Here is a 26,780-nt window from a genome sequence, read left to right as displayed (position 1 = left end):
TACACACAACACGTATACAAACAAGTGTGACATGCAACCATAACCTAGAGTCACCGATAAAAAGATAGCAATTTACCTCCGGGGTAATATAAAGATTGTTTTCAACAATGCATTAATAGTAAATACAGTACATATAGTCTAAATATTTGGTGTGCTGTACTTTGTGCTAAGCACGCACAGTGTCCAGTGCAGTTTAGCAGGGTTAGTGTGCCTGAAAGACTGCTTTCCCACTAGTAGGGAGATTTACTCATCCAGTGCTGCCCATGGCACTGACACCATCATTAGGCTTTTGATCAGCCGCAGTCTGCAAGGGGGAAAAGAGAGTAATATTCCTGATCTAATTACTGGGAGGCATTTCAGGCGCTGTAATGTGTGATTTAACCTCTTGTCAGGGGCTATAAAAGGAAGCTGGGTTAATCTTCCTGGCAACCTCTGCTCCATACAGGGAGGAGTGCCTTAAATTTTCGTCTCCCACGAAGCTGGCAAAAGCCGACATACCAGTGCAGTATGCTAACACACCAAGGTGCTGCTGACTTTCTACAGTATCTATTGGAATTCTCTCAAGGCGAGAGTTGTCTGACCTTTGAATGCTAGCGACAGCTGGTTTGCGAGAACTCATGTGCTATGTGCATTTTGAGAATTTGCAGCTCGAACAAAAAAAGCTTTCCTTTTAACTTCTCTATGCTTCCTCCAAATGGATTGTTTTACAGCCCCCCATCTTTTTTTGTTTGTTTCTCTTTTCATTCTCTATCTTGCTTGCTCTCTCCATCCATCACCACCACCCACACACTGCAGCATGATGAGAAAGAGAGAGAGGGAGAGAGAGAGAGAGAGTTCATTGAACAGATAGATTTTAAGCAACATTGGAGGTTTAGGTTAATCAGTCAAACATAGTTAAACAATTCTTTGGACTTGGATGGATTAGTCCTGCCTGCGTGGATCAACTCAAGAGTCCATTCAACTCGGCACTGGTGAGGCTTTTAGGGCCAAGGGGCCGTGGCCTTGCTGGCTCCATGGAGACCCACACACGCACCCCACAACATGCTCCATTGCTTCTGAATGGCTGGCCATTCTTTGCTTTATTGGTTGGTGAGCACAATTAGGTTGATGGATTAGCAAATTAATTGCAGACGCCCTCCCTACTCAAATCTTATGTCTCATGCACTGACACTATCGTTCAGGCTTTACATGAGAAATCAGACTCCTTGTATAGCGTTCAAGTCTTCCACTCGTGTCTTTACCTTGACATACGTTCGTAGCAGTGATTATTTTGTCCTATTCGTAGTCTTTCAGTATCCTGCTGACATGCTTGACTCTGGTCCTATAGATTATCCTTCCCATTCATGTTACAACAAGCAATATGCGAATCACATTGACAGCAGGAAAGTGTAGTCATCCCCATTGGCCGTCATATCACCATGTCTTACTCTTGGCAAGGTTGGTGTAGGTTGGGAGTACGAAGCCAGCACTGTATCACTGTATTCCATATTCTTGAGTAAAGGACATCAACCCTGCTCTTTCTTTCTTTGTGAGAGCAATTATATTGATGGATTAGTTGCAGATCTCATAAGACCTTCCCTACTCAAACCCCCACAAGTCATGCATTGATGAGTGTCATTGACTTTAAATTAGTTATATGGCTCATTGTCGTATGGCTTTGGGTTCAAATGCCCTTGACTTTATCCTTTACTACTGTATTTTGTGCCTCTATATCAGAATTGGTATTTGTGTTGTTTAGCATGGATGTTTGAATTCATTTATTTTCAGGCACTGATTCCGTTTTTTCTGCAAATCGTAAAATAACAATACAAGGTCCCTGCTTTCATCCCCCTGCAGGCCCTCCCTCATTGCAGCGTGAGGGGCAGCTTGCTCTTCCCTTTAGAGACTCCAATTAGTAGGACTAGCCGGCCTGTTGAAGGTCACTCAATGGGTTGAGCGTGAGAACAGGACTGGTCAAGGCGCAGTGGTTGTCAATTGGTCTCCGGACGGCTCGAATACAGTCGTGGTCTGACCATACATTTGCAACGGTGCATTAGTGTTCTATTGCCTCCATTTTGCATTGCAGGATGAAGGTGGAAAATGGTTCAGGGTTTTGCTAAAGGTCAAGTGTCCTTGTCTGGGTGCTTTAGTAGACTTTGGCCATATCTGAGAGAGATCCATTCGTCATTAGCTTCCAAAGTCCCCTACTTCATCAGCCCGTGTCTAGTGTCGGCTATCTCAGCCTGATTGATGGCTCTGTCTTTATTGCAGGGAACAGGGGGGTCGATGGCAAAAAAATTGCTGCTGGGTGCATTAACACCTTTACCGCCGGGCCCGTAGTTCTACGGGCCGTTAAATCCAACGGTTAAGCGCCGAGCCCGTAGTCCTACGGGCTGCGGTCTTTTCGCGCATGCGCGGTCCGGGTGCACTTTCGGAATTTTTTTGATCCACTTCCGTTTCCGGTTTGATGACAGGAAATAGAATTATTTGGGATCCGGTTTCGACGATCACGCCCGCTCCCATTCTACAGACGAAACTGAAACTCAATTCTCTTCCTGTAGTTTTTTCTCCTCGCATTTCACTGTTTAACGTAATCCGCTCTAACTACAGTCATGGAAGTCCGTTTGACATGCGGTCTTCACTGGGAGATACAGGGAGATCTCGCGGATGTAAACAGACCGTTCACGGCTCAATCTTAAGGATTTTAACAAGATCTATGGCGACATGAAAAAAACAAAAAAACAACAAAAACACCTTGGCACTGGTGAGTACATTATGAGATTAACCTCTGGCGGTGGATGTGTTAATGTTGTGTTCAATGGCATAGACCTTTGAGCGTACCTCATCAGTCTTTAATCATTGGACAGCTGGAGGAGAGATCTGTATGAGAGGGCAGGTTGATATAAGCAGGAGAGGGAGATAGGGAAGTGGATTCTGATCAACTGGGCTAACTCTATTGCTCTGATATGGCCCTATGGGTAGGATATGGGCTGGAAAAACACCACCAATCGACCCTTTTCGCCGAAGCCATTTTGACGGGTAAATGCAGCTTAATAGGTAATGACATTTTTGTGGGTGTGTTTCTTTTAGGTGTTTCTGTGTGCCAGCATAGTTAACAGTACAGGAGCTGTCCATGCTCAGCACACACAGTAACGCCTAAATTAACACATTGACTGCCAGAATTATTTCATAATGTTTTAGCCAGTGCCAGAGTTTTTCATTGGAAAAAAAAAAGTACTCAGGAGCCGAAATACAGACTTTTTAAGTTTTAAGTTAACAAGGAAGTGGATAGGAGTCTAGATCTTCTACTAATCATATCTCCTTGGTCTTTGGGTTTTTTTTTTTTTTTTTCACTTCACGTAGATCTACGCGATTGGCACGTGGCGGCTTTAAAGCGGTTCGCGTAGATCTACGTGATTGGCGGTCAATGTCGATTTATGTTATTACCTTCAGCTGTGTTTACCCCTCAAAACGGCTGTGAGAAGGGTCTGTCCTGTTTGGGGTTAATGTACTGGGGATCTTTGTGCACAAAGTGTATGCCTAGATACATTGTAGGTATGCAGGCTGACAGTCAGACTGGGTGTGGTGTGGTCTGCTCTGACAGGGGCCATGAGCCTTAAGAAGGCCAGATGTTCCCATGCAGACACAGGGGTGAGATGTTTGCCATGCCGGGCCTGTGTTTGTCTGACTCCCTGTCAGACACATCGAGTGGCTGTTCAGGGGCTAGAAGCCGGTCTCTGTTCAGGAATGAGCCGGGGGTGGAGGGGTCTCTCACACACACACAGGAGATGAAGGGGAGCTTGAAAATGCCTTGTGCTTTCTTTGCCCGTGGCGACAGACACCTCACACAGCCCAGTCCAGTAGAGAAAGGGCTCTTTTATTCCCAGGCTGGTGTGTTGATGTGAGAGGGGATCTCTGGGTCTCACTGTAGTCCACGCTGAATGTCAGAGCTGCCATGGAGCGGCTGACCTTACCAACCTCACAATGATGAGGAATAGAAATGATTGGCTGGTACTGAGTAGGTACATCATAGAGGTAGAAATCAAAAGGTAACTTGAGGGTGGATTTTACTCTGTGGGGCAGTTATTGTTCTCAGTTCATCAGACATTTAAAGTGTGTTAACATGAAATCAGAGGTATGACCATCACAACAGAGCAGCTGCAATGCATTAACATGCAATCTCGGCGACAAACCCAGCTCGGGTTTTGAAAGCCGTGTCTGTCAGTTTTCATAGATAAATTCTGAAGTAATGGCGCTGTGACATTAACATGTAAATCCTTAAATTCAGTGGTTTAACATGTACTTTGTTTCTACTCTTTTCAGTTTTGAGCAGTGATGCAGAATTACAGGATATATTTCTGAGGACTACCAATCCTCCAAAACCCACTCTGTGTACAGTGCAGGCTAAAACAGGAACATGGCATATCTCATTACATTTAGGTGTCCTTCTCTGCATGTAATGTATGTATTTATGGATGTGTTTGTGTGAGAAAGAGAGGCTAGTTAGTATAATGGCATGGTTGATAAATCTCTCAGCGCCGAGCCTGTGCAACACTGGTGGCTGTTTTTTGGTGCGTTAAGCCCTTTTAGGATGATTTGTGAGGGTCAGCACTCCACAGTTCTGCCTAGCAGAGCTGCTCTGACCCTTCTCCTAAATCAGCCCTGTCTGACACACCACACCACTGCTGAGGCCAGCCGCGCTCACAAACAGGCCAGGGCTGGTTAATGCTGGGTCAATAACACTGGTCTAGTTGGAACACACACACACACACACACACACACACACACACACACACACACACACACACACACACACACACACACACACACACACACACACACACACACACACACACACACACACACACACACACACACACACACACACACACACACACACACACACACACAACTTCCCTCTCTTTTAAACACTATGCACATGTCAATACGAAGGTTCTGGCAGGGCTATGGGAGGTCATTATTCCAGCAGGGGAGAATCATTGGAAGGTATTAGTGTGGATTTATGTTTTCCTGTGTAGGTGTGTGTGGCGTGCTCGGAGGGAGGAACAGCTGCATTGATTTGGATTTGTTTGCAGAGTGCTCAGAGCAGAAATGTAAGCCGTGGGAACACCTGGAGAGAGGGAGAATGGAAAAGGAGGTGGTGGTGTCAGCTCTGCTGTTGGCGCTGTACCAAGTGCGCACACACACACACACACACACACACACACACACACACACACACACACACACACACACACACACACACACACACACACACACACACTGATTCCTATGTGAGGACAGCCTAGGATCCCAATCAGTAGCACTTAACAAAGCTTCCCTCTTTCTCCCTTTAATCGCAGGCTCAATTTGTCACTGGGGTGTCCAATTTCTGATAAGCGCTTGACTGAGTGCAGCGAGGTGGGCGTGGGGAAGAGCACAAAATGGATGCACCTGCTCACAAATGGAATCAAACCACTCCATCTTCATTTCCCTATTTTCCGCCAGCTGGAACAATACTGCCGCGCTCTAGCTCTCCACACATGCAGTCATTTCCCCTCTAAAGGCGGCTTTCCATATACATGGACTTACCTAGCCCCACCCCACACCGCCCACCACAGCGACGGTTTCCACTACAATGAAGTGGGTAGAGTGGTGTGTAAGTGGTACTAAACTGGTGCCTAAAAAGTACCCAGTCTTGGGTAGGTCTGAGCTGGGCTAAGCGGGGCTAAAGCTGTGATAAAGCTGATTGGTCGGCTCACAGCTGTGTCTGTCCACTCAGGTGTCTGTAAAATGTAAACACTACGGTAAGCCCTATTTTATACCTAGGCTATTTGAAAATAGCCGATCTACAAGCTCACAACGCATCGCATCATTGTAGATCTGCTATTTTCAAACATTTTAGTACTTACTTTTGGTACCTTAAAGGGATACTTCACTTCCGGGCCGCCGACACATTTAAAAAAAATATTAAAAATAAATGAAAAAAGTTATGGAAAATTCATGGCCCCCTCACGCATTAGAGTGTCCTACTAATGTGTGAGGGGGCCATGAATTTTCCATAACTTTTTTCATTTATTTTTAATATTTTTTTTAAATGTGTCCCCGGCCCGAAAGTGAAGTATCCCTTTAAGTACATTTTGATACCAATAGTTTTTGTACTTTTACTCAAGTAATTCCAGACTTTCACTTGTAGAGTGCTTCTACATTGCAGTATTGATACTTTTACTTAAGTAAAACATTTGAGTACTTTTTCCACCACTGCTTGTTTCTAAAATGTAGTTGATTATTTGGGGCTTGTTTCATATGTTGTTGAAACCAGTGGTTCTTAAACATTTTCATGTCAAGGACCCCCAAATTAATATGTATTTGTCAACATTATATATGTATATATTTTTTTTAAATAGCAGATGCACACACTCACAATGCGTCACATCGCTACGCGTTGTGAGTTTGTAGATCTGCTATTTTCAAATAGCCGTAGATAGTCGCTTCTTTTGGGATTGTTTTCATAGACCTGATTGCTTATTTTTTTCTGCTAAACCTGGCAACAATGAATGTGCGACGATACACGCTAATAATGTTTTTTATATAAGTGATGGCAACGTGTTTAAACACCACACAGGTCTTCCCAACAATAGCGAAGATTAAAGTCAGGGTGAACATGGCCAAATAATAACTTAAGAGCCAAACTAGCTCTGAGGAAGCACGCTAGCATTTAGGCTAACCCTGTAGCCTGAGGCTAAGTTGGTGTGTTAAAGAAAGGGGCGTTGATTTCCTTCGGGAGGGGAGGGGAGGGTGGGGATTTTGCGAGTGGGGACTTTTGTGCAATGGAAACGCAAGACATTTTGAAGCGGTGCGGTGCGGTTCTGGACTGTACTGGACAGTGTCGTGCTTATGCTGTGATGGAAAAGCGGCTTAACTGTGGAAAAGCTGTGGTTGCCTCACACAGTATATATTGGACAGAACAGACCTCTGTGAAGGCTGGTGTTGGTTAGATCAGTGAGTCTCAAACATTTTCATATCAGGGACCCCCAAATTGATATGTAGATGGCCTTGGACCCCTATTTGAAAATGTGTTGTGCCAGGGACCCCCATGAGAAAAGATCTTCCAACATTTATCAAGATTTGTTAAAAACATTATTTTAAATAGTCAAAAACTTTAACGGGGCTTAAAGTCATACTGTGTAACATTCTCCGTAGTAGTCTTTTTTGGTGACATCTCTCGTTGCTCCGTTGTCATTACAGCGTTTGTCTATATGGAAGGTACGCTCAAAAAGGAATGCTGCAGGGTCCTAGCGCTCCAAGGATATTTTGGACTGACAGCACGTTGTCAGAAACTGTATTTATTAACCTTAAAATACATAAATGAATACATTTTTCCGGTACATTTCTGGTGCCTACGTCATTTAGGCACTTGCGGATAAAAATAGTGTTTAATAATGTTTATTGTTTAGAGAAGTTGCCATAAACACATTTATGTGTGAAAGATTATCAAAAAAAACTTTTGTTTAATTGAAAAAGTTCCACGGTATGACTAAGTATTTAAACTTTTCCTTATTTTGCTGGAGACCCCCTGGAACCCCTTAAGGACTCCCGGACAGTGGACACTTCGGCCAACTGACCACTACTGAAGATTCGGCCCTGTGATTAATTTGTCGCTAAGGTTCAACTTGTACGTTTCTTTGAAGGCTGATGCCGATGGGAAGCTGCTGATAGATAGGTGATATTTTCTGCTTTTATTTAATGTCTTCATGTTAAAAATTCCTGCTAAAATAAATCATTACCAGAGAGCAATTATTGTTGTTGAAATTAATACTGCAAAGTGCCCTAAAACCTACTCTCAAAATGTTTCATTGGTATTAAACAGTATAAAATCTTCATACACAAACATACGTAGCCAAAATGTGTATAATATTGTCTATAGCATATTTAACACTTACTATACATCAGATTTCTTGGTTGAAAGTAAACAAAATTGTTTACAAAAACAATCTCTCCTTTTACATTCATTGACATTGTGGTTAACCAGAGTATGCTCCTTATCGGAGCTATTCATAACATTGAGGGCAGACATGGACATTGCGACATCCGATATTAAAAAGAATACAGTCCGCAGACCAATATATTGGTTGAATCCTATTTGTCGCCCACCTTTAATTGTATATGCTTATCCAACAAAACTATCCAAACTATTAGAATGAAAGGCCTACCTTTTCACTTCTTAGATTTCCCAATTATAGATAAATGTTTGTCATTGAAGACTTTGGGTTCACGTTGATTGATCGTAGAATCGTAGAATCTTCTGTTCTGCTTTTACAGCATGGAATCCATTCACAAGATTGATTGATTGTTCTTTTCTTGTGTGGAATATCTTTTCTGTAAATCAGTCAGTCACAGGCTGTGTTTGTGTTGCTTTCTTTATGCCTCTGAGCCGGCATGTATCACAGATATGTGAAATATAAGCGTGTTTCAACACCACAAACAACTTGAGAGAGCAGTTGTCAGAAATCCTTACATTTTCTAGGACCAGAGAGAGAGACAACAACAAGCACTGAACGCACTGAACGGTTGGACACAGCTGATCTTTTGAGCAATATTGGCCGTTAGCATTGCAGGCATTTCCATGCTTGCTTAGATATCTGTTCAGCTAGCAATTATTTAGCTCGAAGTGGCTATTGAATATATATATTCAATATATTGAATATATATATTCAATATATTGAATATATATAGGCACTCATTTAAGTCTTCACGAAACACTACACTGTAAAATCCTTGGAACTTGACCCTTACGGGCCAACTTTTACACCCTGTGTTAAATTAACAGTCGGGATTTTGCAGTGTAGTGTTAATTAAGGGGAGACTCTAGGCGCTTAGCAGAATACAACCATTTAGTCCACAAATGAGATCAAAAACAGCAACGCACACAGTACTGTTAGTGGTAAATGCAATCCCTGGTGGTTGCACAGTGCTGTACCAAATACCACAGTGTGGCATCTCTGACACAGCAGAATGTGACCCAGCACGTTGTTGTGTCCTTTTGATAAGGCAGAAGATAACATTGATGTGGCAACTGACGTGGACATGAAAGGATCAGCACTGCTCTCATACGCGCCAACGCTGTCTCCGAGTTCTCATCACGATCTGATGGCTGGCACGGGGGCTCAAGTTTCCGCAGGAGATAAAGAGTCTCTTCTGTGGTGTTTTCGTGCACTCCTGTGTGCCACTGTGCCTCCCCGCTGCTGTCATCTGTCATACCCAATTCACCAGGCTATGTTTCAGCAGTTTCAGAGTGCTTCAAGCTCAACTGCCAAGAGGTACTCTCTTTTAATTGCACTGCAGAGTGAGTAATGGCCTAGCACCAGACCATTGCTGTGGATGGTTTCAGGACAGCCCCTGATTAATTTGAATTATTGCTCGTGTTAATCAGAATTAGGGGTGGTGTAGTAAGAGGGAGAGACTGAATCAAATGTGGGTTTTGATGTAAAAAAACCCCAACAACAAATGTACTGTACAGTATTCTGTTCTTTACTCCATGTCAGCCCACCACCCTCACACCCTAGTGGTTTAGGACTGTCATGTATGACAGAGGGCTGGCTTATTCCTCAGTGAGGCGTGTCCAGCACCTGACACTCTGGATGGATTTGCGTCAGATAAATAAATACCCGGACTGGCACCCCTGACTTTGGATCTCCTTCTGTGTTGGAATGCTGTCTACACTTCATCTTCTATTAGGTGTAAACACGCCTGTCAAATGATACACAGTAAGGGAGGGGGCATTTGGCATCCAGCCCCCCCCCCCCTCCCCCAGTACTGTCGGTCATTCTCTTCAGACCCCGGCCAGACTTCACATGGCTGCAGTCACTTCAGCCTGCCTCCCACGTTTATAGGTCACATTGTGGTTGTTTGAAGAATGGCCTGAGACTTAAGTTGGATCTTCCCTTGGCCTTAAGAGCATGGGAGAATAATGATGATGATGATGTCATGGCCCACCTCCCGGCAAACGGGCAGAGATAGAAGCCCAAGCCAGAACACTACACTAGTAGTCCCCCCACACACGTCACACACACACTCCAATTTCTACTGTCATCTCCCTTGGGTGTGGAGACATGGACATGCAACAGGGATATTCGCAGCCACTGTTTGTGCTCACAGCCACTGATTTTTAGACGAGAGGAAGAATGAAGCCACTCTGATTAGGGGCCCCCTACGTGTTTACTCATTTTTTGATTTCTCTTTCTTTTTTAATGTTATGCTGCTGCTGACCTAATCATGAAGAAGCAGACGTCCCGTATCTGACACTTTGACAAAGACTTGGCCTATCGAAGTGTGGACTTATGCACCCTACTTTCTCCAATCACCTCCACTGTTTTACCTCAGGGAGCTGTCAGTTTTTCATCAGTTGCTTTCCCAGCATTCATACAGTAATGGTTTCCCTTTCCCCCTCACTTGCTCTGAAGGAGAGTGCTCGCCTCCTCACTGCTCCTACAGTTTCAATGTTTGACAGATTTATTCCTGACACCCTCTGTCTTGCATGTTTGGAAACCACTGTTCTACTGTCCAAAGTGTGTGTGTGTGTGTGTGTGTGTGTGTGTGTGTGTGTGTGGACTGACTCGACTCCTCTCCTTTATCACACTCCACCCTTTATCTAGCCATCTCTCACACACAACCACTCTGCTTTTGTGTGAGATTGCATTCCAGGTTGATCAGAGGTCTCTGTTTTGTGTGTGTGTGTGTGTACCGCCTGCCCCACACACCTCAGGATATGCTGGAGTCATCAGGATCTGTTGTGTGAGAACGTGAACTGGCCGCGGTGGCCTGACTTATGCCTGTAGGTCCTCTATAGCAACAGAATGAGCTCTTCAGCAAATTCTGTTCCGTCTCTGCTGTTTGTAAAGCTAAACAAAAATGCCTGATGGGCTAATGACGGCCACACTGATGTGAACAGTCACTTGTGACTAATGTGCACAAGAACCAAGGCTTTTTCTTCCCTTGCTTTTGACAGCACACTCTGGCTTGGCTTGGAATTCAAGGGTAAAAAAAAGCTATTCCCCTCCTCCATGTTCCTTTTTATTTCTTTACCTCCCATTCAGACGCTCTCAGTTTGCAAAGAAAAGTAATTTCGCTCTCTCTGTCCCTGGGAGAATCAACACACTGGACTTGCATTGAATTCCTCCTGCAACATTTTGCCTTGGTTCTATTTCAGACCCATAACCTGGGGGTAAACATGCAATTAAATAACAGCAGCCTTGCTTTCACTTTAGCTCCATTCTCCATCAGCCATTAGCACAGGCAATGTACAACATGGTGACTTGGTTCTCCTAATTGCTTGTGCTTAATTGGATGAGAAAGGGCTCTAATATTCAACCAACAACCAAACAGACTCTTTCACCTTTTCTCCTTGTGTGCATCCATTTAATTAGCTTATTTTTGCTGGCTCCTCTGTGTTTCTCTCACATTAGTGGTTAGTGTTTTTCTTGTTGTTTTCCTTTCCTATGCTTTTCCACACTTACCAAAAAGAAAATGCTGATTGCAGCTGACAGGAAGGATATTGACCAAAATAAGAAGCACGCAAATGTAGTTGACTGATATAATTTGCTAAGTGGCTTGCACTCTTCTTACTTCTTTTTCCTTTATTCTTCTTCTCCTTCTCTTCAGACGGCTTTCTTTTCCTCTCCTTCTTCCCTGTGAGGGATATTTGAGGAAAATATAGGTCAGCTTTTATGGGAGCAATTTGACACATGACACAAGCCGCCGTGCGCATCACTGCAGCTCAAGTCCTGTTTTGTCTGCTCGCCTTTATTCGTCTAGAAAGAAAGCCACTCAGTTATTCACACACTTCTAGGATGCTTTCTATAAGTAGCAGGTGGAGACTTGCCGAGTCACGGGGGCCCCTAATACCCTGCGAACCCCGTGGTGTGTCTGTCTGCGTGGGGTTGATAGTGTGAGACGCCTGGCTTAACTCCACCGGGCCAATCCCTCCCATGTTCGGTGTGCCTGCCCAGCTGGCTCAGGGTTGCCCCGTAGACATTTCCACTCAGGAACAGGCTTTCGTCATTCACATCATGCTTAGTAAGCTGTTGGGATTGACACATGCCAGACTGGTTGACTAGAGAATCAAGCTCTGGTCAGACCAATCTAGAAGAAAAAAAAAATTGCCTGGCACTCCCGAGAACAATTAGGACTCAGCAGAAGTCGGCAACACGGACCAGCTGGATACTCACACAGCAACAGAGTGGCATCTCTGACCTTAGGAGGCTCATTCCCTGATTGGGCATCCACTGCCAGGCAGGAGCTGCTGTCTTACTTCTCTGTATACAAATAGTGTGTATACAAATAGTGTGTGTGTGTGCTGCCTCTGTAGAAAGCACCAGAGTGTGGCGTGTGATGTATATTTGAAGTCCCTGTGGCAGAGAGGGATGCAGTGTTGTTGGCAGCAGAGTCGGTGGACATCAGGCTACAGTCTGTCTGCTTCTACCTTCTCCCTCGCTCCACTGCGAGGCAGCAGCAGTGTCAGCTGGGGCATTACCATAGACTGACCTTTGCCGTCGCACTCCCCAGTTTTCTGACATTCAGTGGCGCTGTGGGGGAGAGCGGAGGGGGGGGGGGGGGAGGGGGCGGGTGCATGGCCTGTTGGCTTTTTGTGCTCGCAGCGATGTTGATGTGGGTATTCTCATAACAAATAAAGTAGCAGGGTTCTTTTTTTATTACATCAATTTACTCTCCTGCCACTGTGCTGTCTTTGAAGCCCTTTAGCTAAAAGGCTTTAGTATTTGATATTTAGTTTTCTCCGCCACCTGAAACCTGCCTGTTGTCAAAGAGATGGCTGTTATCTTTGTGAGAAATCTCGGCGCCCTGATAAATGAGTGGGAGCTGGAAATGTCGCCTGCTGACATCAAGGCGCTATGTACCTAAAATCCTTCCCAAGGCCAGGGGGAAAAGAATAACATATCAGGCCAATTAAAGTTAATGCATGGTGACACATTGAATCGAGGGCAGGGATTGCTGCCATATGGCGGCCCAGGCTGTAAATCAGGAAGCGAGGAGCGGAGGGGAGGATGAGAGAGGGAGAGGGAAGGGGAAGATGGTGACGCAGCATCACCAGCGTTGAACACCAGCAAATCCTCAGATCTGTCTCAAGACTGCGTCTCTGTCGTCCACACATCACCCCTTCTCTACCCCCCCACCCCCCACACACACACGCACACACATCCCTGAGCACCCTGCCCCAGTAGCGCCCCGAGGTGCACAGCTCTCAGGTATCTATGTGGAACTGGCAGCTTCATTAAGGGTTGCCCCCCCTTCTCTTCTTCTCCTTGCTGGGAGGATTTAAATGAGCTGTCATCCTGACCTTTTTTGAGCTTGTGTTATATTTTATTTTTTAAACCAAGTTGATCTTCTCCCAACACACACACGCACACGCACACGCACACACACACACACTCTCTTCTTCGCCTCTCTCTCTTTCCTTCCTTCCACCCCCCACGCTCATCTTCCTCTCTTTCCCTCTGTCTTTCCGCCCCCCACTCTCTTTTCTCGCGCTTTTCTCCACTTGCCTCTTTTTCTCTGCAGGGGACAGACACTTTTAAGCCATCACCCTGCGGCAGACAGGCATGCCAAGGTTGTTTTGTGGGTAATTGCCTCTCTCATAGGCGCTGTTTTCCCGCGCGCGCTCTCCACCCCCATCCACCCCCCCACCTCCGTACGGACGGACGCCACGCAGCAATACGGGGAGGGCGCGGACTCTGTAGACTTAATTTGCTCCCTGACTTGTTCCTCGGTGCTGATTAAGCAAGCATCTGTGGTGTTTTGAATACAGCGGTAAGCCAAGTGGAGCGTGACTAACATTGTTTTCTCTCTCCCCATTACATCAGGTTATTGCACAAAGTGGCAGCCACTTACTGGAACTGTAGCCCTGTTTGTTTATTTATTTATTAAATTCGTTCCCCCATGCTGCTCCATTGTTTGATGTCCCCAAAATAAAGGCCTCCCCTGGGGTCCAGGGGAACTGTAGTATCGATTGGAGACTTACTAACTTGTCAGCACCGGGGCCTCTTGAGCGTGTTCTTTGTGAGTGTACAGGAGTCATTAATTTCCTGCTGCCATGGTCTGGTAGAGAGGAGGAGAGGCAGAGTACAGCGCCGCTAGCAAGAGTCCAGAAACCTGCCTAACATGTGAGGCGGGGCGGGGCGGACGCAGTCGATTTGAAAGCTGCCTGGCCCTCGGGGCCAGTCTGCCCGTTTTACTTCAGCTGTTTGATGTTTAATTGAAGTTGATATTGGCATCAAATGACACCTTACCTGACGCTTCCAGGTGTGAATCAGTTTTTAATTGAAAGGTAACGATGTCTCCTGCAGCCCCCATGGCCCCCGGGGATCGCCACAGAGTTCCATTAGTCTGGACCCAGCCTCTGTATCGCTGTGCACCAAATGCTGCCTTGCAGTTCTGTCTGATTGCTGACCTTCCTCTCCCTTCTCTCTAACCCTCCTCTCTCTCTTTGCAGTGTGAGGAGAAGCAAGTGTCCCATGTTGCATTAGTGTCTGTGTGAAATGCTGGCCTGTCTGCCAGGGCCAGGTGACCTCTCCCTCCAGCTTCTCCCACACACGCAGATGAACACTGGACTTCAGAAATGTAAGTACCCTGCTCTGACAACACACACACACACACACACACACACACACACACACACACACACACACACACACACACACACACACACACACACACACACACACACACACACACACACACACACACACACACACACACACACACACACACACACACACACACACACACACACACACACACACACACACACACACACACACACACACACACACAAAAGCTACTGTTTCCATCCCACACAAACCAGGCTGTGAAAAGCCTGCTGCGCTCTCCACATTATCAGACGAATGGGCCAACTGGTTACTATTCAAATCTCTGTGTAACAACCAAGAGAGACAGCAAGAAGTGTTGAGATATGATAAATACAATCTCAAGGAAAGGAAATGAGAATGAACTGATAATATGCACGCACGTACGCACGCACACACTCGTGTACACACCTCCCCATTTCCCCACCCCACCCCTCCTCTGTTCCCATCCTGCAATAATAAATGTTAGGGACATACAGTACTAGAGGAATATTGTCCTGATTATTGTCCCAGTTTGACCACACAATCCAGTCTTTACAGCCAGGGTGAATCTGACCCAGTCTGGACAGATGTTGTCACTGGTAGGACTGATGGCTGACCGCGGTGAGCATTTAGGGTGTGTACTCAGAGTGTGTGTTGTCTGCCAGTCAAGCTGCAAACTAATCTGCAATCTAGGATGAGACGTGGACAATCTTTTTGAGTAAATCTGCCTAGTCTGTTCCTTTTAGTTTGAGATGAGCATCAAACACAAGCATTTAAGATTACTGATGCTGATGACTACTGACATCCTTGGTAAGGACGAACAATAGAATTATGTTAATGGTTATAGCTTTGTTATTAGGGATGCACAATTAATCTGTATTGAACCGATATCAAAATAATATATTGGTTTTAGCCAATATTTTATATTTATGTTTGAATTTGAAGCTGAAAAACCATTTGGTGACGATGAAGACTGCTTCTGGGGAAGCTTTCAAAAGGGTCAAAAAGTTGGAAATCATGTAAAGATAATAAGTGAAAAATACTGCTTTTACATTGTTTGAACTAATATGTGAATCACTGAATCAGCATGCCTATTAAATTAGGTAATAAGAATGCACAGTTTTTAGAAGTCTGCATCTGTACCCAGAATCACAGTTACTGTACAGTAACAGGTGCAAGGTAAACCCTACTGGAAACTCATCTTGCAATATCAGTATTGATATCGGTATCGGTATCGCTCGATTTGTCCATGAAGGACTACTAACCATTGAGGTCCCGCACTATCTGTACCAAGTAGACCTCTAGACCTACTGTACATATAAACAACTGCTACCTTTTAAACGCATTTTAGATCAGAGGCTGTTTTTGTATACTATTTAAATAGTTTTGAGAAAAAATGCTGCTATTTGTCCCAAAGTGACTGCAAAAGATTGCTGCTATTTGTTTCATAAAGCTTTATCTATATATAACATGTATATAATGACGCAATGTGACATAGCTCTGTTTACACAATGCTGTACCCCCTCCAACTGTATATACTTTCCCCATTTTCGACTGTTTTTATTGTATTTTGACACTTGCTTTGGCAATGTAAACATCTGTTTTCTCATGCCAATAAAGCTCCTATGATTTGAATTGAAATTAATCGGTTATTATGGCTAAAATGTCATTATTTGTAATGGTTAATAGTGTTGCTGCACTGTACAAAACCTAATATAACCTAGTATCAACTATTTATCACCATAACACTGGATAATTAGGGTTTCTGTCTCTGATTAGGCAAATATATGACAAATTGGAAATAATGGCACATCTGTGTAGAGTAAACTATTGTATTGTTCAAATTGATGGCATAATTTAAAGAGCTTTCTCGTTTTCTAGCCTTCATAGTATACATATGAATATTCCTCTGTTTTGCCTTGCCTTTTCTTTTCAAATGCCATAACCTTAGATAATTGTTTTATTGGTATTCATATAGGGCAGATAATTGTGCCTTTTGAATAAAAGTATCAGTGTTATGTATGTATTTATCTACACTGCATTATGCATGAACAATCACATGTGCATCAGTGATCGTTCCTGAGGCCTGCCCAGTGCCCAGCCTCATACAGTAGATGGCTAGGGGAATTATCCTGCATCTCATCTTCTCTCTCGCCTATCTCCCCTCCACTGTGGAATCTCAGCTCCCTGCCTGACCCACTTTTGCAGTTCTCTTTTTTTTTTTGTGCAAAATGTTCTCTCTAACTCATCAAGACTGTAATTTCAGAATCACAGTAATCAGTCTACCCCCAGGAGATCAGCGAGTGTGAGGAAGTGTGCTAAGTGCCAGCGTCTATTGGCTCACCCAGGGAGGCCAGTGACATGGCACAGCCATCAGCTAGTCCTATTGAGTGTACCATACAACTGCACTTTGATTCAAGGTTTTTATTTCCCACCTGACATTTCGTTTCGTTGACTGAAGGTGAATCACACAGCACATCAGCCACCCCCCCCCCCCCCCCAACATTAGTTGCTTCCCACTGCTGCTTCGTTCCCCCCTCATTCTCAACACAGTGGCTCTCCTTTGTATCTGCTCTTGGAAGTATTAGTAGCAGGCACTGTGTTACATCAAAAGCCGTAGGGGGATGTATTTCATTTGCACAGTATCATTTTTATCAAGAGCGCCACAGCAAAACTAAACTAAACTATGAGAAAATCCATATGTCCTCGGGTCACCTCCCTCTCTGCTTTTTGTCCAGTCACTGTGACTCATCCCCAGGACTTCTACAATCCTGTGCATGTTGCTGTGTCGCGGCCATCTGTCCCCTGGAGGTCTGCCACACAGTGGCCCTACCAAGACTGTAATGTAACATCTCTTAGCTTCCCTTACGTACATGCTGCAGACCTCATCCTCCCTCTTGACTTAACTCTGAGAGTGTAAATTATAGTTCAATTAACACAGAAGTGTCATTTATTTTGTTAAGCTAGGAGACTTGTCTAGGTCCAGTTCCAGATTGCAGGTGACAGGTGCTCTTTTATGGCGGTTTTGAAGGAGGGTAGGTAGTCACACTTTTGGATGACTGGTATTACAATGAAAGGATAATTTAAACGGCTCATAAGAGATGTACTGTATCCGTCTGCTTTTGGGTGAGATTCATGGACTAGTAATCATATGAAATCCTTATTCACTAGACTTGACATTCCCAAAGGAAGAAAAGGGCTTAGGGCAAGGAGTTCACATAATTAGCTTCAATTTGTATTTCCCATGTGCCTTGAGAAGAGCGCTATCCTTGCAGCTACCCGGTGTGTTCTCATGCTGAGTCTTGCATTGCAGAATCTCGTCTCTTGTGCAGTTTCCTCTCGCTCCGTTCTCACCCGGTGCTCCAGATCGCCTCGCTCTGCTCTGCCTCCTCACCTCGGGGTGGATATGTGCACAGGAGGAGAGTCATTTAAAGTTACGAGCTTGCAGGTCGCTGTCAGAGGCAAGGCCGGGGCAGCTGCTTTATTTATCATTGGGGGGGGGTTTAACAGATGATGACTGTGAAATTGTAAGGGCTGTTGAAGGAATGGATCAGCAACGAAACACTCGAGCACAGAAAAAGAGTTTGTACTCTTGGAAGGATGACAGAAGTACCTGGAAGTGGCCCTTAGTGCAGTGTGGAGACATGAAGCATTTACTAATAGCATTTTCTTGCCTATTTAAGTGAGCGCTGATTTTCATTTTATTATTTACTGTACATACAGTACATACTTAAATACTGTACATTAATCTTGTGTACCCTACTGAGAAAGTGGCTAGCTTACCTTTCCTGTCTCCTATTTTATTCTCAATCTGTAGGGGTTTCCTGCACTGCTGTGTGGAAGGGGTTCTGCTCAGCCAGTATCAAAGGCTGCAGAAAGGAGGAAGATGTGCCTTTTTGTATAAATCTGAAATCACACGTCTAATTTGACACTGAAGTCTCAGATCCAATTTCCTGCCCTGTGTGAAAAGTGTCATTTAGAGCAGCTTGAAGCTACTGGCACCCACTGTTTAACCGTTTTTTTAATTTATTTTTTAAGTAAAGAATCAAGTCAAGAATAGCCTATCTACAAGCTCTCAACGTGTCGTATTGCAATGCCCTGTGAGCTTGTAGATCTGTTCTTTTTTTCCCCTTTTCTTAATCTTTGGAAATGTTTAGGGGGGGAAATCACCTATAATGACATGACCAAAATAGGGATGCCAGGCTGAAAATGGTTCAATTGTGTCCAGTGAAAAGTTGTTTTAATAAGAGAAGCCTGCTAGCTGTTGGGTAATTAAAGCATGGCCAGACTGTTTCCCTCCCTGGGAACGTGCTTAGCCAGAGATGTAAGAGATGATGTGTTTATTGCCACCAGCATCCTACACTGGCAACCCCCCTTCAAACCTCACTTTCTTCCTCATTAACCCTCCCTTGATGCTGTACTGATGCAGGTTGCAGGTGCAGGTCGAAATACTAATAAGCTGCACATGCTTCCATAAGCATGGGGGGAGGGGGGGGGGGGGGGCGGGGTGTTAGCAGAGACGTACAGAAAAATATTATCAACAATAAATACATTCATTTGTACAATGTAAAATAGCAAAGAACAACATGGGTCGTGTAACAGGAACTTGTTACAACTCACTACGGATTCCTTCTTGCTCGAAACTTCACTACTCGGCACTTGGTGTGCAGATCTTTCTCTGCGCATTTCTTTTCTTCCCTTTTGTGTGTGCAAAAATACAGTTTCCCTATCATTTCACGTTTAGAATGAACAACGCACTTCCAAATGTTCAGCTTTTACAAAAAGCACATAACTCTGGACTTGATTTCACTTATAATCATAGACGCATAAATCTTATGATTCATTGTTTCTGCCATGATGGATTTTCTGCTAAACCAAGCTTGGTCCATATCACTGAAAGACTAATGGTCCATTCATTTTCTTCTCATAAACTCATTAAATTAACTGGTAAATTTATCATGTGACCTACTTGTATTAGCGTCACATTGTGTAGTGCTTTGGTTTAGTTTGCTTGGTTCGATTTTGGAATATCAACCCGTTAAGGAACGAACAGGGAGTATAGCCTGCAAAATCTGTTCACGTCGGTCTCAAAGATCTTTATCGATCGCTTGATAATGCAGAACTGCTGTGCTTTGATTAGTCAGTCGCTAATGTGTACTAATTCCCCCCTACTCCATATCATTTCTAATTTTGTGTGAATCTCGAATCCTCTTGTTCCACAAAGCCCACCCCAGGACAGGTTGTCACGTAAGTCTGTCTAAAAGCCAGAGATAAACCTTCTAATTGATCATTCATCCGTGTTCATCTGAGAGAGTAGTGGAGCGAGGATGTTCTGCCATAATTAAAAAATACGTTGAAATTGCATACTGTGGTCTCACAACTTCAAAATGTTATTATTTATTGAGTAAGAAGAATAATCTGCCTTCGAATCCCAGCAATATCTAGCCATTCTTGTTGTGTTCTAAGGGCTGTGTTTTTATTCTATCTGCCTCGATGTCATTGGATGTGACAATGCCATTTACAATCAGGCCATTAATCATTACCTGCCTTTGACAGGTTAAGTCCATCCTCGTGTGTGTGTGTGTGTGTGTGTGTGTGTGTGTGTGTGTGTGTGTGTGTGTGTGTGTGTGTGTGTGTGTTCCTGCGTGCACGCGCACATGTTCATTTGTCTGTGTTTGCTTACCCCGGCATTTATTCCGGGGCAGGCATTAGGCCTCTGTGATGGAGAGTGTTGGCCCAGACCCCTGCATTAATGAGGCTGCCATCAGCAGGCTGAGCAGTTAGTCACAGCGGCCCCCTGTGTGACACCCCATACCGGCCCCTCTCATTGCTACCCATTGTTTTCCTGCTCGCAAATAAAGAGGGAATTAATTAGTCGGTTGGCACAACTCCTAGCGTCACAGTGTCAGCACTGACAGAGCTCTGTGCCTCGTCCCTGCAGCTCGGACTGCCCGCTGTGATGCTCGGCAACGACATTCACATCCACGCAGTTCTGCTAGCGTTGCTTGACATTTCAGGATATCGCACACTAACGAAACAGACAGCTTGGCACGCCGTAACCGCGACCTCTGCTTCGAATGAAGAGATGACGTTACCCCTCTTCAAATACAGTCAAACGGTGTGCTAAATGTTGTCCAATAACCTGACCAGGGCTCCTTCCCACTCGTCGTGCTGTGTTCATGCCCGTCAGTCCTAAAGCTGTGCAGTCTTCTTAAGTAGGTCAGGCTGCCTTGGCCAGGGTGACAATGACAGTGAGACCTATGGGCGAAAGAGAGTGGAAGGCAGGGAGAAGAGCCTGTCCTCAGCTCGTATCACAATAGCTAAAGGCAGCAGCCTCTCTAAACCAATTATCACTGACTTTTATTGTATTACCGGAGAAAATGGTCCAACCATGTTTTTGATTGAAACATGCAATCCCATCCACCCAGAGTTAAAGCAAGGACATTATGCATGAGACACTGGCACATTAGCCCTGCACGTGCGTCACACTAATTTTTAAGCAAGCTAATACATGTACATGTTCCTCTCTCTCATATTCATATAAAGACATGATTGCTGTGGCATTGTTAAATATAGCTTTAGTGCTGTAGAGCAGGTGTAACAGGCCATAGAGGTGTTCCCACAGATCAGAGAGGCTGCTGCTGTGTCTGATTACTTGTCTGCTGTCATGGAGCTCTGCTCTCTGCCTGTCTTTTCTCTTTCCCCTTTTTCTATCTCTCTTCCCCACAGCAGCCACAGGGGATCATCCATGCCTCACTCACTCTTTGTTTAGTCTGTGATTCAGTAGCAGGCAGTCCAACTCCCTCCCCACTGAATGAAATTGTTAGCCCTGATGCTACGTATGTAAATTATGACCACTAAGAGGCTGCGACCTCAAAAGTCACTGACGCTGCTGCAGAGTTGGAAGATAAATCGGAATGGGCTGCTTGCAACATTTCCGTTAACGGTGTTAAAAATCCCTTTGTCCGTGCAAGATGTGTGTGTTGTTGGCTTTTCAGTTTTTTGGGGGAGGAGAAATGCCGGATTGTGGAACATGAGAACAAAGTCCAAATCAGGTTCCTTTCTGCTGCTCAGATTACCACTGATCTGCTCTTTTGACAGGAAAATCTGCCATGTTGTCTTTTACCTAGATTAACTTGTCCCTCATTGTGCTTCCTCCTCTCCCCTGTTCTGTTCGTCCTCCTCCTTCCTTCTATCTCTCTCTGTCTCTCTCTCTCTCTCTCTCTCTCTCTCTCTCTCTCTCTCTCTCTCTCTCTCTCTCTCTCTCTCTCTCTCTCTCTCTCTCTCTCTCTCTCTCTCTGTCTCTTGCCACCCCAGGGGACACCACACAAAGGATGAGATCCGCTCAGTTTCCAACCCCTGCAGAATTGGATGCTTATGCTAAGAAGGTTGCCAACAACCCCCTCACCATCAAAATCTTCCCCAATAGCGTCAAGGTCCCCCAGAGAAACCACGTGCGTCGCACAGTCAACGGGCTTGATACGTCAGGCCAGCGCTACAGCCCTTATCCTCCGTCTCAGGCCACTGCCAAGACCGGCCTCCTCGCCGTCGTCAAGGGTCCCATGGTCAAAGGCATCCTCAAGGACTTTGACGGTACCCGGGCCCGCTTGCACCCCGAGGTCATCATGAACCCCCTGACAGCGCCCTACCAAGTGGCTTCAACCAGCACTTTAAACCTCCACCAACAGCCTCCCCAGGGTCTGACCCGGCCCCAGCAGAACATACCCCCCCAACCACAGGTTCACCCCCCCCAGACTCTACAGATGCTCCCTCAGCAGCAGCAGCAGGGTCTCAGACACCCTCCCCCCATGGCCCAGCACCCCCAGGGCCCACCTAGACCCCAGACTCTGTCTCAGCCCCCTGCCCTGAGCCACCCTCAGGGCCTCCCTGCGGTCATGATCCAACAGCAGCAGCAACTGCCTCCTGGCCTGCAGGGGGGCAGGAAGCTGCCAGATAGTGATGTTCCGCCTAATGTTACCGTCTCTACCTCAACCATTCCGCTGTCCATGGCCGCCGGCTTGCACCAGGGCCGCCAGGCTGATCTGAGCACAATCGTGCATCAGATTAACCAGTTCTGCCAAGCTCGGGCCCAGGGTGCCGGAGCCACCTCCATGTGCGAGGGCCAAATCGCCAACCCCAGCCCCATCAGTCGCAACTTGCTCATCAGCGCCTGCTCCAGGGTATCCATGCACAGCAACCCCGCCACCCCTGGGTTCCCACCACCCAACTGTATTATCGGACCCCCAGAGAAGGCCACTGTCCCGGGGGGCCCCCACCCTCCGCCCTGCATGGCTGCCATGAACCACTTGCCCGCCTACCACAATGATCTCAAGCAACAGCACCACCTCCAACAGCATCTACATCAGCACCAGAATCATCATCATCATCAACAACAACAACAACAACACCAACAACAACAACAACAACACCAACAACAACAACAACAACAACACCAACAACACCAACAACACCAACAACACGACACACAACAAACACAGAAAATGTGTTCTTGGAATCAGCACCAGTTGGCTCACCTACAACACATTCAAAATGGTGGGAGCCACTCATGCAAACAGCCTCCCCGGGATCCAGGCTTCCCTTGTAATGGGATGGGCTATCCCCCAGAGGTGTGTGTGGGCCAGCCTTACTCCCTAAAACCTCCTATAGATAGGCCCACCCCCTCTCCCCCTGTCAACAACAACTGCATGCCCGGTCACATGGCCCACTACACCAATGGCCACTACTTTCAGTCCCACATTTGGAACAGCAGCATTCTGCCCACGCCCAACAGCGACAGCTCCGGGTCTCAGGACCTGGCCATGCCATTCCACGGTGGAGGCCCTGGGGGGGGCACCACTATAGACTGCGGGCCCCCTGGAGGGCCCCACTACAGGCTAGGGACAGGCTCCACCTCCTCTGCCCAGACTAATCTGATGCAAACCGCAGATTACTTGGGCGGGGACTTCCAGACGCCCTACTTCCGAGATCAGAATCTCGCATTGATGGGCAAGATGCACAGGCCGCCCATGAGCAGGGCAGGTCCAGAGGTTGGGGATGGCAGAAGCGCTCTCATCCAGCACCCAGGGTACAGATAAGCTATGGCCTTGTCTACACAACAGTTATCAAATAAAACCTTTGTTTAGTCTTAAGGAAGGAAACGTGAAATACAAATTTAATTGATAAACAAAATGTCCCCTAATGTAAAAGAGGATAAATTAATATATTTAATGAAAAGCGGTAGGTTTATTTTTTTCTGTTCCATTTTCTTTACACAGTCAATCTTGCAAGTGATCAATTTATTTTTTCTTTTGTTTGTTTTAAATGAGTGCTTTGACAAGGCACTTTAGGGAACTTTTCTTACAAGTGTGTATGTGATTGCTGCCGTTCCTGACTACGCCATCTTACTTATCTAGCAGTGTGCCTGGATCTTAAATGATCCTGAGTTATTTCTACTTCAGACTTGTGTGTAGATTACCGTTATGCATAAAAGACAGATAACAAACAGGATCCGAAGGATCTTTTTTGTTTTACAGGTTCTTGTCAGGAATTCTTGGCTCTGACTATTATTATTATTATTTTCTTTATCAGGCAAATGTTCCTTTTGGTGTTTACACTCAAATATCTCATAGTGACTTCAAGATTAAACACAATCATAACAATTTCCTCTTGAAGCCACATCAGGAGAGGGAGTGAGTAATGATTTGTTCAGTGCGCAGCCACCCGACACTGAACGCTACATAGTACAGCTGGAGAAGCGTATGGTATGCACATGTACAAAGAGGCTTTGTTCTTTTGAATTGTAATTATTTATATGTATGATAGGACTGTTTCTGAATCAGGTCACTGTTCAAGGTTCCTCTCTGTCATTTAAGGAAGTATGTAATCAGGTTGTCTTGTACATAGTCTAATTATCTAGATCCAGCAGGGGATGGACAACTGTCCTACTCAAAATGCTGCATTGAATTCAGGTGTCTGTAATAACCCTTTTTCTTCAATACTAGTGAGGTTTTGGCAACATGATTGTGAAATGCTTTATTTTAGTGCAAAAGAAAGTAATGAAATATCAATTCTGACACCTTAAATGGCCAAAGTCAGGTTAACAAAGTCATACTGTTTTTGAAGATGTGCCATGATTATGTTGGTTTCCTATTTTCAGATCATTTCTGTAACCCGAAAAAAATATATATATTACTTGAATTGTTGATATTTTCTGTTTGGCAGGTATTGAAGGGTGTTGGTTGGACAAAACTCATTTCTGGAGCAGAATAAATGTTTAGAAGTGTTACTAATGACAATTAGAACCTGACTATTAACCAAACCAGAGTTTTGATCCACCTTTAGTCAAAATCACAGGAGTAACTGAATTATGTTATGTGTATTCGCTACTGATTCTGATGTGAAGTGTGCTTGAAAAGACCAAATTGATCACTTGCAAGGAGGTACACAAAGGACTTTTTAAGTTAAAGTGGAAACAGCAAATGCATTGTTTATTTTATTGTACACTGGCTTACCTACTAGACTACTGTAACTTTAAAGTGTAATGATTGTGTATGAATGTTACCTACTGATGTGTGTGGAGTTGAGATACGTATGCGTATGTATGTTTGTGAGTGTGTACACACTGATGCCCATGTTCTGTCCACATCCTTCCCTAACACCCCTTAAGAAGCCTTAAGTATTTGGTCCTTGGACTTTCCTTTTGAAAATGAGCATGGTTTTAATGAAAACCCCAAATAATAATAATGAAAGAAAATGGTAAGGATACATAGAAAGAAACAGTAATTTCTGGTTTCTTATTTTGTCTTTATTTGAAAATTATCTTTTTCTGAATAGAAAGCAATTCTTTAGAGATTCGTTCTTATGGAGCGCAACAAATGGAGTAATATTTTGTAATTATATATTTTAGAGAAATGTGTAGTCACTGGGCTGTAACATTTCCCCCCACCCCCAGGTTTCAAAGCTTCAGTTTGCAATTGTGACTATTTAAAATACTTGATTTGCTTGTTATTTAAATCTTATTTTCTTTTTTTGTTTCTTGTACTATTGCTGTGAAATGGAAGAAGGTCCATAAGCCTTTCTTTTGTGTCATTCTGTACGACAGATAAGAGGCAAGAGAGTGAGAGTTGTGCTACTCTTTTTTGTAATATTGTAATAATAAAATAAAGTTCTAATTTATGCTTTGATATGAGTTCCACTTTGATGCCTAATTGTCTTATTTACATCAATTACAACAGTTGTTTTTTACTTTGAATACCTCTTTGACAGTGGTGAATACCTCTTTGACAGTGGTGGATCAAGTACTTTACTTAAGTACAATTTTGGGTACTACTTTTCTACTTTTACTCAAGTAAAATTTTAATACAGGACTTTTACTTCTAACACAGCATTTCTACATTGTGGTATTGATATATGGCTCAAGCTGCTCTCAGAGCCCCTTTTATGCCAGGTGAGTACAGGTGATGGCCCAGACCCCCACCCCTGGCACTCCTGGTACCCCATGAAGACAAAGGCCACATTTTCATCACTAAATAGGCGAGGGTCGCTCTGCTGAATGGATACGATGGTGATTAGCTGCCTGCCCGCGTGAATGGACGAGGAGGCGGGCTAATGGTCCGACGGCCACTATTCTGTTTGGATTTTTTTCACCGCCTGTTTTTCAGTCAGTCTTTTACTTTATTTTCTAGGGGAGGCGAGATTTTTGTTCCTACCTCTACGGTGGGTACGCCACTGATAGCGTCACAATCATTTTTAACCACTTAGCTTTGGCTATTAAAAAATAGCAGATCTACAAGCTCTGCCGCGCTATGAGCTTGTAGATCTGCTATTTTTGAAAAATCTTGAAAATGTGTGCATATCTTTGAAATATATATACGATTATATTTAATATATATATTAATAATATTATATTTAAAGCGAACATTTTTAACTCAAATCTTTGCTTCTGGGGGTCCCTGGCACAAAACATTTTCAGATGGGGGTCCGTGGCCAAATGTTTATCAATTTAGGGGTCCTTGGCATGAAAAAGGTTGAAAACCACTGTTCTAAATGGCAGTGGTTCACAAACTTTTGAGCTCAAGAGTCTTGAGGCTTGGGTCCCGGCTCCCAGGGAGACATCAATTTTCTCTTTTGGGTCTTGAGTCCCAAGACTCAAGACCCAAA

General features: G+C 44.6%; 1 protein-coding gene across 1 annotated transcript in view; it reads left to right on the top strand.

Annotated features, from left to right (window-relative positions):
* Positions 1–25,802, top strand: part of fam222ba (family with sequence similarity 222 member Ba) — a 33,056-nt gene extending 7,254 nt beyond the window's left edge. The window contains exons 2-3 of the mRNA XM_080436447.1: positions 14,486–14,613; positions 21,939–25,802. Of these exons, the coding sequence (XP_080292573.1) occupies positions 14,532–14,613; positions 21,939–23,716 (1,860 nt within the window). The 5' untranslated portion in view covers positions 14,486–14,531 and the 3' untranslated portion in view covers positions 23,717–25,802. The remainder of the gene's footprint in view (positions 1–14,485; positions 14,614–21,938) is intronic.
* The last annotated feature ends 978 nt before the right edge of the window (positions 25,803–26,780 follow it).

The sequence above is a fragment of the Gymnoscopelus braueri genome (genome assembly GCF_963280865.1).
Source record: "Gymnoscopelus braueri genome assembly, chromosome: 8".
Classification (NCBI taxonomy): Eukaryota; Metazoa; Chordata; class Actinopteri; order Myctophiformes; family Myctophidae; genus Gymnoscopelus; species Gymnoscopelus braueri.
This window is presented reverse-complemented; position numbering and strand designations above follow the sequence as displayed.